This window comes from Pistacia vera, unplaced genomic scaffold (assembly GCF_008641045.1).
Source record: "Pistacia vera cultivar Batoury unplaced genomic scaffold, PisVer_v2 Contig174, whole genome shotgun sequence".
Classification (NCBI taxonomy): domain Eukaryota; kingdom Viridiplantae; phylum Streptophyta; class Magnoliopsida; order Sapindales; family Anacardiaceae; genus Pistacia; species Pistacia vera.
In genome coordinates, this window is record NW_022195833.1 from 425850 (window position 1) to 436877 (window position 11028).

Consider the following 11028-nt stretch of genomic DNA (forward strand, 5'->3'; position numbering starts at 1 on the left):
CGACGTTTCACAACCATGGTGTGTACCAAAATTCCACAACGAACACCGGAAACAATCTCAATGAGAATGCTGGGGTAGGCCACCAAGAGGTTAATTAGGCAGCCCCAACGAATCGCCCACCATTGGTCCCAGCTCCGATTCTAACAGCAAATCCGCAAGGGGTTGGCACTTCCAACCCAAACAATGTGGTGATAGACATGTTGAGATTGCTCAACAATTTAGTGCAGGCCCTTCAGCAAGATGTTGCCGGAATTAAGAATGCACAGTAGGGGAGTTTGGCCCCAAGCCATCAAAATATCATTGAGCCAACCCCAAACTAGGAAAATGCAACTGAGAGCAATAGTTCTAGCTCGCCCAGCGAACATCGTCATCGACAACATAGGGCAGAAAATGCAGACAAGCAATTGCCTTAGTTTAGAGTAAGTGGCTTTTGCAAACACTAAACACATCAATAATATAATAGTGGATTTAGGATTTACACTTTACATCCGAACCACTTTAAAAATTCATTTTGTCTACTCTTTTTATTCATTTACTTGCATTATTGTTATCATTGTTCATTGGTTCAACATTATATTTCTCTATCTCTAATAGACTCTTGTGCAAATACCCTCGAAGGCTTACGTACTTCTCGTTGGTGTGAGAAATCGCAACAACACTAACAGATCTCTCGACGAAAGCCTGGAGAAATTTCTTGGTGTTAGGTCATCTTTCTTCTCTAATCTGATTTTTCTTGCATTTACATCTTAACCGGTAATTGAGTATAGCCAAGTTATAATATATAGTTAAACTTAACTACACTTAATTAACCATGGTTAATAAATTTTAATACCTGAAATTCCCATATTACCCTCCATTACAATAACCTACTTACCTTTCACGGAAAGAAAAAAAAAGTACTCAAATATTTACAAACACAATCGGCATACTTTATCGTAATGATCTGAGACTTAATTGGGCTGTTATAATCATCTCTTAATTCAATCTGATATAATAATTTAAATATCTATTCTCATTTATAATTTTTCTTCTTCTTACGTACATGCATTCGCGGTTCTCATGAACTATATATAAATTATGGTAAAATCCTTTTTAGATCATTAGCAATAGCAAATATAAGGCTTCTCCAGTTACCAGTAAGTATCACCTTTTAGTTCCCGAGGTTTAGAAAAACTATATGGCCCCCCAATATTTCCGGTAAATAACGTCATTATCCTTTCCTCTTTATACAAGTTAATTTTTTGGTTCTTGATTAGATTCTTTTGCACAAAGCCAAGCCGGGAAGGTGAAGACATGGACAGACGGTATCAGGGTCAACGTCGTAAGAATTTTCCATCATCTTCATCATTCAATTCCTCAACTGGGTTCCGCTCAAATCAAACTAAGAGTACCAAAGTTTCAAACTTTTCAATTAACACCCCAAAGAACGAAAACAACTCCATTAATATCCATGGTGGAAGAAACACCAAACAAGAAGATGAAGTACAAGCAGAAGCAATTGTGGGAACTTGCCCATTTATGTGCCCAGGTGGGTATTACATTTCGACTCCTATTTTTACATTATATCGCTTTTATTTTGCAATTGTTATTGATTCTTGTGATGCAATGTCTAGAGGACGAAAGGGTCCAGCGCCAGCGCCTAAGAGATTTAGCTTTCTTTGAAAGACTTAATGGAGATCCTAGCAAGTCATCTCCAGTTCTGGCTGTCAAAAAAGTATGTGAAGTTTGCTAATTTTTCTTAATTCATGTTTATTAGTTGCTCAATCTAAGTGTAAATGGATGTTTGATGCTTGTGTTCAAGATTTTCTTGTAATTCATAGTTAGCTAAGTTGGTAAAGGTTGTATTGTATGTGTATCTGTGTTCTTTCTCTTTTTGTAGTTGAACATTCTTTTCAATGGGTGATAATTAGGTTTGGATTTTGATGCATGATGAATAAGGGATGCTAAATTTTGTACTTTTATCAGTTTTCAAGATTTCAAATGGTATTATATAATGCCACAAAATATTTATTTCTGATGCCAAAAACCTTCACCTGTTGTTAGTTTTGCAGGACAATGTCTGCCAAGCAGGTGCAAGCATCGGAAGTACGCCCTCTTCTAGTACTGGAAGACACTTTAAACTATCTTTTGAACTTCTTGGATTCTAAGGAACACCCTTTTGAAGTGATTCATGACTTTGTGTTCGATAGGACAAGGTCAATAAGGCAAGATCTTACCATGCAGAATATTGTTAATGACAGAGTAGTCCACATGTATGAAAAAATGGTTAGAAACCTCTCAATCTTTACTCTCTATGTGGTTTTGCAAAATTATCTTGAGTATATTAGTTGTTATTCAGCTTTTTGCATGATGGGTTGGAGTCACTTTTCTTGTAATAGAGCTGAGAGATTTTTTTTTTCCCTTTAACATAAGTGCCTTTCTGAAAATGGTATAGTGAGTGCTGTCACATCAAGGACATTACATACACAAATAAAAGCTATTGTTATCTGGTAGTACTATAGAGACCATATGCTGCTGTCTTTGAAGAATTAATCAGAGTAGGCTTACTCTAAAAATTTGAGATAGAGCAAAAGCATAAGCAGAATTTTTGCTTTATTTCCAAATCATTGGTTGCTACGTACAATTAAATTTGTTACTGCCCGTTGAGCAAAAGGTCATACTTTTAGAAATAAAGACAAATATAAGTGAAAATATTTTATGGTTTAGTTAACAGCTGACAATTAAGTTTAGAACAATCCCCTTTGAGCTGAGTTTTATATATGTTAAAGAATCCAATTTTTCTTTATGGATTTCCAGCTGTGATCAAGTCAACATAGTTGATTATGAACACAATCAAAATTCATTGTTGTCCTGTGGTGATTTTCTTATAAATGTTTCTAGCTTGAGTTAACATATTTTCAGTCAAATAAACTGACCCTCTTGTAAATATGAGAACTCCAATGAATATATATTCAATCTATTTGGAAACTTCAAATTACCCCATGTGTCTTGACAGGTTTGCAGAGATGCACTTATGAGAACTATTTGATTTTTAATACCTTATTAGTCTATGTTGGCATCTATAAGCTTGGAAGCAATCTCTTTAACTAATATTAAGTGCTTATGTTTTCACCTTACAGGTTCAATTCCATGTAATATCACATCACAAGCTTCGAAGTAGTTGCACCAGTTCAAGTATTTCTTCAGTGCATTACCTAAACTTGGAGCAATTTACAAAAGCTCTAACATCTCTATATAATCTGTATGAAGTAAATCGGGGTTCCAATTCCACTTTTGGGAATGAAGCTGAATTCTATTCATTTTACGTGCTTCTTCATCTTGATTCTGATGGCCAAGCAACGGTTGGTCTATACTCTATAGGTCGTGATTCATTTTTCATAATTTTTAATTGTGCCTTTTGCTGGACCTTGAGCTTAATAAAATATAGTCTTTTTCTGATCTCCAGGGAGAGTCACTTTCTTTGTGGTTTCGTCGTGTCCCATCTTCAATAATCAAGTCAAGAGAAATGTGTTTTGCCCGCCGAGTTTTACGGTAACAATAAATTTCGACATATTCAATGCCTTTGGGGTTCCTGTTTATCTAAATTTATAGATATATATTTTAATCACATTGAATTTTTAAATTTGTAATAGAAAAGAAATATTGACTGCTCTAATTGTATTATTGTGTAAAAGGTACTTTCGCATGGGCAATTATAGGCGTTTTCTCTGTGCTGCTGCCAAGGCATCATATTTACAGTACTGCATTATTGAACCTTATATTGATCAAGTAATTGAATTTCTTGGTGAACATTGTTTCTGGAATTCTAGTTATATGAGTTTTATACACATTCTTAAAATTTTTAATTTATATCTTTCCTATTGGTTATAATTGTTTTTCAATCAAATGTTGATTTTGGATATAATAAGGTGCTTCAATACACTTTATGTGGCACTTTTCACGGTGCCTTAAAAACCAACTGATTGATTGACCTTATAGGTTCGAGCATTTGCTCTGTGCTGTATAAATAACTGCGGCTATAAGCTTCATCCGTATCCTGTGATGCACTTATCCAAGCTTTTGATGATGGAGGTATGGATTGATATCCAGTAGATGAAATGGCTAATATTGATGAGCTAATACAATTTGAATATTGATAGTTGCATGTGGTTGTTTCAGGAGTCAGATGTGGAGTTGTTTTGCAATGCTTGTGGTCTTGAGACATGCACAGATGAAGTAGGAAATAAGTTGCTACCCACCAAGCAGACAACTTTTAATCGTCCCAAGGAAGGATTTCAAAGATACAGCTTTTTGGGATTAGAACAACTTGAGAGGTAAACTTTAACATGCATCTTGGTCAGGGGTGGATCCAGCCCACTCATGGCCCACCCTCAATTTTTTTTTTTTAAAATACTAATGTATATATTTTTTGGATTTTGGCCCGCCCTAACAAAAATATTAATGTGTAATTAGTTTTTATTTTGGCCTACCCTTAAAAAAATTTCTGGATCCGCTACTGATCTTGGTGTTTCTTCAAATTAAATTATTTTGTATCGGCTTTCTGATGATTAGAGACCTAGGAAAAGATTTTGAATAGATACACAAATCCATCTGTGCTTTGCTCTGCTTTAAATAATCAACTTGAAAGTGTGTGATTGTGCTTGGTGCTACCTTCTAAACCTATTGTACCACCTAAACCCTAGTGTATCCACCTTGTTCTAAAAATATCCTTCCAGCGCTCTATAAACTTGTGGTGCAAATGGAAGTCTGTTTGCCAAGTCTCTCTGAAAATGAAAAATTGCAGTTCAAAAAAGTTCCTAAGTTCCTTAGAAGAGCGAGGCTGATCTTCAGAACTTCCCAGATGTGTTGTACACAGCTATAGGAATTGCCTTTTCTTTTTGCTCCATGAGCTAAAAGAGTTACCGCAAGTGCAATGAGGCGTGATTTCAAGTATTTCTTTGTTCTTCTTTGTATGGTTTGGTATGTCAGAAGATAAGTTTTGATTGACTAACGTGCTCCAAAATGGCCCCTGCTTATGCAACTGATGAGGCACATCTTTTTGTTTTGGTTATATTTATTTACACCAACAGCTTTACATAACTTTGTTTTGAAAATGCTTTGATGTTGATTGACATTGACATGCACCACTTTATATGCAGGCAAATTGCAAGTTTCAACATTTAAAGACAGAATTCTGCACGGAAAGAGCAGTTGGTGGCTTAACCTTAACTGCCAATGTATCAATCGTCGACTAATGGGTAACTTCTCTGTATATTAGAATGGACTGTACACTTGTATCATAGATATTACAGTTGATTCAGTTGTATCATGGCTGCAAAATGTTGATTTTCCCACATAATAATACTAAAGCTTGAAACATGATTTCAATATGTTTAGACTGAGAATAGAAGATAGACGTTGAGTCATAATCAGATCAGGATGCCATTAAGTGAAAGTAACTTTTATCGAAACTGCATAATTCATCATATGGAACTTATGATGCTGTATATTTTAGAGTTGTTACTTTTAATGGAATTTCAGCTGTGTCTGAAAGTAATGTATTTAAGGCATTAGCCAGAACTTGACTGGAAAGAAGTGAATTTCGTTGAAATCATATTTTCTGAAGGGTAAAATTACAAAAATTGATATCTACGGGATATCAGTGGCTCATACTTCAGCTGAAGATATGTACTGTCTCCAGCTTTGAACTTTCTCATGAAAAAATTATAAGATTAGTGGCTATCTCTTTCAAAGATTTGCTGGCCAATTTACACAATAGAATAGCAACAAATATAAGTTAAAAGAATAATATTATACGATAGAACTGCAACAAATTCAAGTTGAAAGAATAATTTTTATGTATCCAAATTTGTGTAGGTCGATGAATTGCAAATCTATCACATTAAACCTTCCGGATGTAATAAAATATTGAAATAACAAAATTAACTTGATTAGAAACTTGCATTATGGAAGCACCATGTTTGCAATACAAAGATTATTAATTGGATGAAATGCAAATGTTAAGAAGACTCTCTCCATCCAAGCAAAGACAAAATCGAGAGAAATAGTAGTCTGCTTCATGCCGAAAGCAATGTCACAAAGAAAAATAGTATGAGAGCCAGACCAAAACAGAATCCAACAATCGCCATGAAAGCCTGGAGATAGCTAGAAATAAATGAGAAGCTCACAAATGATGAATATACGATAATCTTGACATTTTAAGAGTCACTTGCCTTTCCCTGAGATTCAAATTTAAATTTGACTGTGAACCAAGACAATCCTTTGTCTACAAAAGGTGCAAGGGCAAGGGCCCTGCAAATAAGGCACCTCTTTAGAGAATTAACTGGATATTTGATGCAGGATGCATTGAACATTTTTATGACGAATGGAAAACAGAACGATAAACAAATTTTAACTCAACACGGATGAATAACAAGGAAGCAAAACCGAAGCTAACATAATAACATGCCTAAGTATAAATGAAACATTTGACATTCAATTGTTTCTTTAATAATTTTTGGAAACACGAAAAAATCCAAATGTTAAAAAGATTAATTTGCCATTATCTTTGGAAACAATCATTCCCCTTCTCCCTTCTGCCACACTGCGTTTCTCTATATCTGCTCCCAACTAAGTTGAAAGCATTTTAACTTCAAGATTGACAGTGAGTACCATAATCATGCAGTCATAATATATGAACACAAAAAAGAAAATTAAGGCCAAAGTTTGTAAGGAAGTGGACCAATGACACTAAGAAGTTAATTAAATGAACTTGCTCTGGGCTATAGATGGACAAGTTAAATTCTAGACAAACATATTTTTTACCATACAAAAATATAAGAGCATCACAATGTTAGTGAACTAAATAGCAGAAAGATATTTTTTAATTAGTAGCTCACCCGCCAGCTCTCACAAGCTTAGTAACCTGGCTTCCAGCCCACACCATGGCCATTACTTTAAGAAATCTGCAAATCACTAAAATTTTCACATTAATTTCATTATCAGAAACATAACAAAGAAAAGCTTTCACCTCTCAACAGCTGCAATATAACCCATTCTTCCAGGAGCTGGAGCCACATAAAACCTGGAAAGCAAGTGAAGTGGTGCCTCATTACAATGATTATATGAACTTTTCAGAGAACCTATACGGTGTCATGAAAAAATGGGAATAGACTTTTGTTGCTAATTTCTAAAAAAAATCTAACTTTTAGTGATTTAGGGTTGATTTTGTAGGTTCCCGTCTGACATTCTTTTTTTTTTTTTGGTAATACCCGTCTGACATTCAACATATGCATGATCAATATTGTTTTTGGCTAGAATACACCAGCAAGCAGTGGCACGAGTTGGGAGCCTGAGTTAGGCGGCAGATCATGGCACAACATTATGTAATATTCTTGACATCAATGGCCTTGGTTGTAGAACAATTACAGGATATGCAGACAATGATAGATCTTGGTGTGGGCATGACTTATTCCAAACATGGTCCTTGGTGGTGGAAACTAGTTACAAGCATATGCTGATGCAGATTAGCTTTATTGTGTGCATGCCTAACTCAAAACATGGACTTGGTAGATGAGACTAATCACACCATGGAAATTCATTTGATTAGGTGCGTAGTGTGTGCACATGTATGGTATGTTAACCAGAAGAGCTCTTTCAATTATTACTAAAGTATGTTAAAGTTGTAAATATCTTAACCTACATAAGCTAGGTCAGTGAGAAGCATTTATGCATATTTCAAATTTTAAGGCTATGTTTGTTTGAGTATTTAGAATAGTATTTTTGAAAAAGTTGAGTTGGGTTGTTTTTACGAGAATTTGAAAATATGTTTGGTAAATTTTTGGAAAACATTTTCTGAAAATATTTAGATTATTTTTTAACCTCTTACATTTGTTAATTTAGCTAAACAACCATACAATAAAAGTTTATAAATTAAAAAAAACACCCCCACCCACTCATTAAATGCCGACAGCCGCTACCACAGCCGGATGGTGGCTGAAATGGCGCACGACCTACTGGATTTGGTCAGTTGTGCTGGCCTTTTCCGGCCATATCCACCATGGATCTGGCCTTTTCCGGCCATATCCACCATGGATCTGGCTGGAAATGACCAAATCAACAACCAAAGATCTAGCCGTTGACGACGGCCATATCTTGGTCGTCATTTGGCCATTAACAACGACCAAGATATGGCCTTCGTTGATGGCCAGATCTTTGACAGTTGATCTGGCCAGAAAAGGCCAGATCGACGCATGACCGGCCTGATCCAGTCGGTAATGTGTCATTACCGACATTTAATGGGTGGGTGGGAGTGTTTTTGTTAATTTTAAAACTTTTATTGAAATAGGTGGGGGTGTTTTTGTTAATTTTAAAACTTTTATTGAAAAAAATAATTGTTAAAGTTTTGGGCTGAATAGAATAAGGTTGGATTTTGAGAATATTAAAACAAATGTATTTTTCATTTTTTTGGTAAGATAGTAGGATAGGATAGAGTTTGAATAATGTCCAAACACAGCCTAAGTTCTTATGTTTCACACATAACAAAAAAAAAAAATCAGTAACACATTCATGAACATTACAGGTACTATTTCACCTACCACACCAAGAGAAACGTTGTGAGGTAGTAGGCTGTGTTCAATAGTCCATACGATAATATTCCAGAAATTCCATATCTCCTTAATTTCTTCAATACCCTGAAAAGTTTAACAAACAACACAAAATTGTGAGCACATATGCTCAGAAAAAACATAGAAATTAGATATACATTCTATCATCCCCACCCCACCTTAGCACTCTTTTCCTATTAAAACGATCAGTGGAACACTCAATAAACATAAATATATGAAGAAATAATCAATTAAGATAAATTTTGAACATCTATTTATACTCATTAAAAAATTCTTTTAAGTGGCAGACCAACAAGGTCAAGGGATATGAGCTCAGAGACTTAAATTATATCTGGCATAATGCTTCCTTACATTAGCAAACTATGTCAGTGCGAGTATATAGCCAAATAACAGTTGCACTTTGTATAGCAACTAAGATTTTTAATTAAAATTATTAGAAGTCGAAATCAAACAATCTACAGCATCAACAGCACCAAAGTGAGAAGCATTTATGCATGTTTCAAGTGATTCCTTTTTGTCTCATCACAAAGTTTCAACCACAAAATAACTAGTTCAGCTTTAAAGCACCCCAAACATTGTACATGGTTGCAAAACAACATTTCTGTTTTACTTTTCTTCTGTTATAAGTTCTACCAGGCCGTATCATAGCACAAGCTTGTTTGCAGCTTGGTACAGCATAAAAAACTTTTTTGGTAGAAACAACATACACTATTACAGAATAAACAAAAAATAAAAAAAATAGAAAAGCCAAAAACCAAAACAAAACAACAGCAAACCAGCCACCATAAACATCTGTTAATTTCTGTCCAGCAAGACTCATATCATGCTTTGAAACACCAAATTTCTTCAAGTATTCTCAGCAATATTTAGTCAAATAAAAAATACTTCATCTTCAGTGACATCATCAAAGGGCGCAATTCAAGCCCAAGTTACAAACTAAACTATCATCATCTCACAAAAAAAAAAAAAAAAAAAAAAAAAAAAAAAAAAAAAAAAAAAAAAAAAAAAAAAAAAAAACAACAGAAGCCTAAAGCATGAGCAAAAAAGTGTAAGGCAACTAGCAAGTACTCATTAGATGAGAATGATTCTCCCTGACCCTTCCGTTTTTCCGTTGAACCTTCAAAACTAGTCAAGTTAAATTAAGGGAACTGAAGTTTGCAGAGGAAATGGCAGCAGCCACAAATACACAGATGAGATGTAAAAACGACAAGTAAGAGACATATAACATATAAAAACCTTGTTCAAGTAAATAAAGTACCTTCATGATCTGCTAAGCCGTGTTAGCATCAGACAAACCAGCAGGCTAAGGATACATGAGAAAATGAGCAAATTTAATCGAACTATTTGAATTCCATTTCTATCATAAAAATCATGAATTTCTAAACCACATCAAGTAATTGTTGAAGGCCTTCTTTTCCATCTCTCTTTGTGTGTGTGTGTGTGTGTGTGTGTGTGTGTGTGTGTGTGTGTGTGGATTCATTAATAGCTAAGCAAGTGAATCCCTTTAACTATCGCCATGTTTGATTGAATATTCTTTGGGTAAAATCAACAATAAATCATAATAACACCACTCCTTTTGGGTTCGATCATTTTTAAGTATGATGCTACTAACGAATATTAAACTTAAAAAAAAAAAAAAATTAATGAACCAAATTGAGCAAAATCAATAGTTTCAACTATAGTCCTGCACATTAATCTATAAAAAAAAATATAAAATAAAAATAAAAAAGATCTGAAGAAAGAGATGTGATACTAACATTGTTATCGGCGTTAATGGGGCACAGGGTTCGAGAATTGTTAGGATTTAGAAAAAGTTTCTTCTCTGAAAGAAACCCTTGAAATGCTGCCGTTTGGAAATTCACCGAAACCCTTATATAAAAATAAACAAAGAAGAAAGGATAAAAATGTGAAAGATAGCGAGAATAATGGGAATGCAGAGAAGTAAAAGAATAGAAAGTAGTTACGGAATGAGGAAAATGAAAGAGAGGCGGAGAAGATGGAGAGCCGATTTCAAAAGAGAGACATGAAGTAGAGATAACACCTAACTATTAGGGGGGCGGCAGAATTATGGCTTTATTTATTAGATTTCGTCATCTTCAAAGTTTGCTCAAGGGTGTGTTTTGTGGGGTTCGGGAAATAATGTCTTATATTAATTCTTATAGTGTTGGTTGTAAGAATATAAATTTGGTATATAGATTTAGTATTTGATTATTTATATTTTTTTTAAGTATTTTAAGATTATTGATACTTTATTTTTGTTACAATTTTACTCTTATTAATAAAATTTAAAACAAAATATCCTTGTTCTAAAAACAATTTACAAAAATACTAATAAACATTTTATCCTTATATACAAAGTATTTAGGAATAAATATCGTTAAAATTTAAAAAAATTACCCAGGGTGGTGGCCAGATCCAAACC

General features: G+C 34.2%; 2 protein-coding genes across 4 annotated transcripts; one reads left to right on the forward strand and one right to left on the reverse strand.

The window, feature by feature from the left end:
• The first annotated feature begins 1056 nt into the window (after positions 1-1056).
• LOC116126060 (SAC3 family protein C) lies at positions 1057-5583 on the forward strand. Of its 2 annotated transcripts, none has more exons than XM_031411765.1 (10): positions 1057-1136; positions 1257-1528; positions 1614-1714; positions 2044-2265; positions 3120-3341; positions 3428-3531; positions 3675-3768; positions 3979-4071; positions 4159-4313; positions 5139-5583. In XM_031411765.1, exons 2-10 carry the CDS (start codon positions 1294-1296, stop codon positions 5161-5163), a joined length of 1251 nt encoding a protein of 416 aa, XP_031267625.1. In that variant the 5' UTR covers positions 1057-1136; positions 1257-1293; the 3' UTR covers positions 5164-5583. The 2 variants fall into 2 exon arrangements, with proteins under 2 accessions (XP_031267625.1, XP_031267626.1); XM_031411766.1 differs by having other exon boundaries at positions 3446-3531; positions 5139-5580.
• Positions 5584-5856: 273 nt separating this feature from the next.
• LOC116126069 lies at positions 5857-10487 on the reverse strand. Of its 2 annotated transcripts, none has more exons than XM_031411779.1 (5): positions 8577-9556; positions 7010-7063; positions 6879-6944; positions 6213-6291; positions 5857-6134 (listed from the first exon to the last, which is right to left on the reverse strand). In XM_031411779.1, exons 1-5 carry the CDS (start codon positions 8726-8728, stop codon positions 6057-6059), a joined length of 429 nt encoding a protein of 142 aa, XP_031267639.1. In that variant the 5' UTR covers positions 8729-9556; the 3' UTR covers positions 5857-6056. The 2 variants fall into 2 exon arrangements, 1 of the variants encoding a protein (XP_031267639.1); XR_004127428.1 differs by lacking the exon at positions 5857-6134 and adding exons at positions 9675-9909; positions 10364-10487 and having other exon boundaries at positions 6216-6291; positions 6879-7063; positions 8577-8672.
• Between the last annotated feature and the right edge of the window lie 541 nt (positions 10488-11028).

Excerpts from the sequence above, each read along its gene's own strand:
- LOC116126069 (XM_031411779.1), bottom strand. The coding sequence starts at position 8,728 with ATGTTTTTTCTGAGCATATGTGCTCACAATTTTGTGTTGTTTGTTAAA. Across the intron at positions 6,292-6,878 it reads AAGCTTGTGAGAGCTGGCGG|GGCCCTTGCCCTTGCACCTT; the intron begins GTGAGCTACTAA and ends CCTTATTTGCAG. Across the intron at positions 6,135-6,212 it reads AATTTGAATCTCAGGGAAAG|GCTTTCATGGCGATTGTTGG; the intron begins GCAAGTGACTCT and ends AGCTATCTCCAG.
- LOC116126060 (XM_031411765.1), top strand. The coding sequence starts at position 1,294 with ATGGACAGACGGTATCAGGGTCAACGTCGTAAGAATTTTCCATCATCT. Across the intron at positions 3,769-3,978 it reads TTGAACCTTATATTGATCAA|GTTCGAGCATTTGCTCTGTG; the intron begins GTAATTGAATTT and ends TTGACCTTATAG. Across the intron at positions 4,314-5,138 it reads GGATTAGAACAACTTGAGAG|GCAAATTGCAAGTTTCAACA; the intron begins GTAAACTTTAAC and ends CTTTATATGCAG.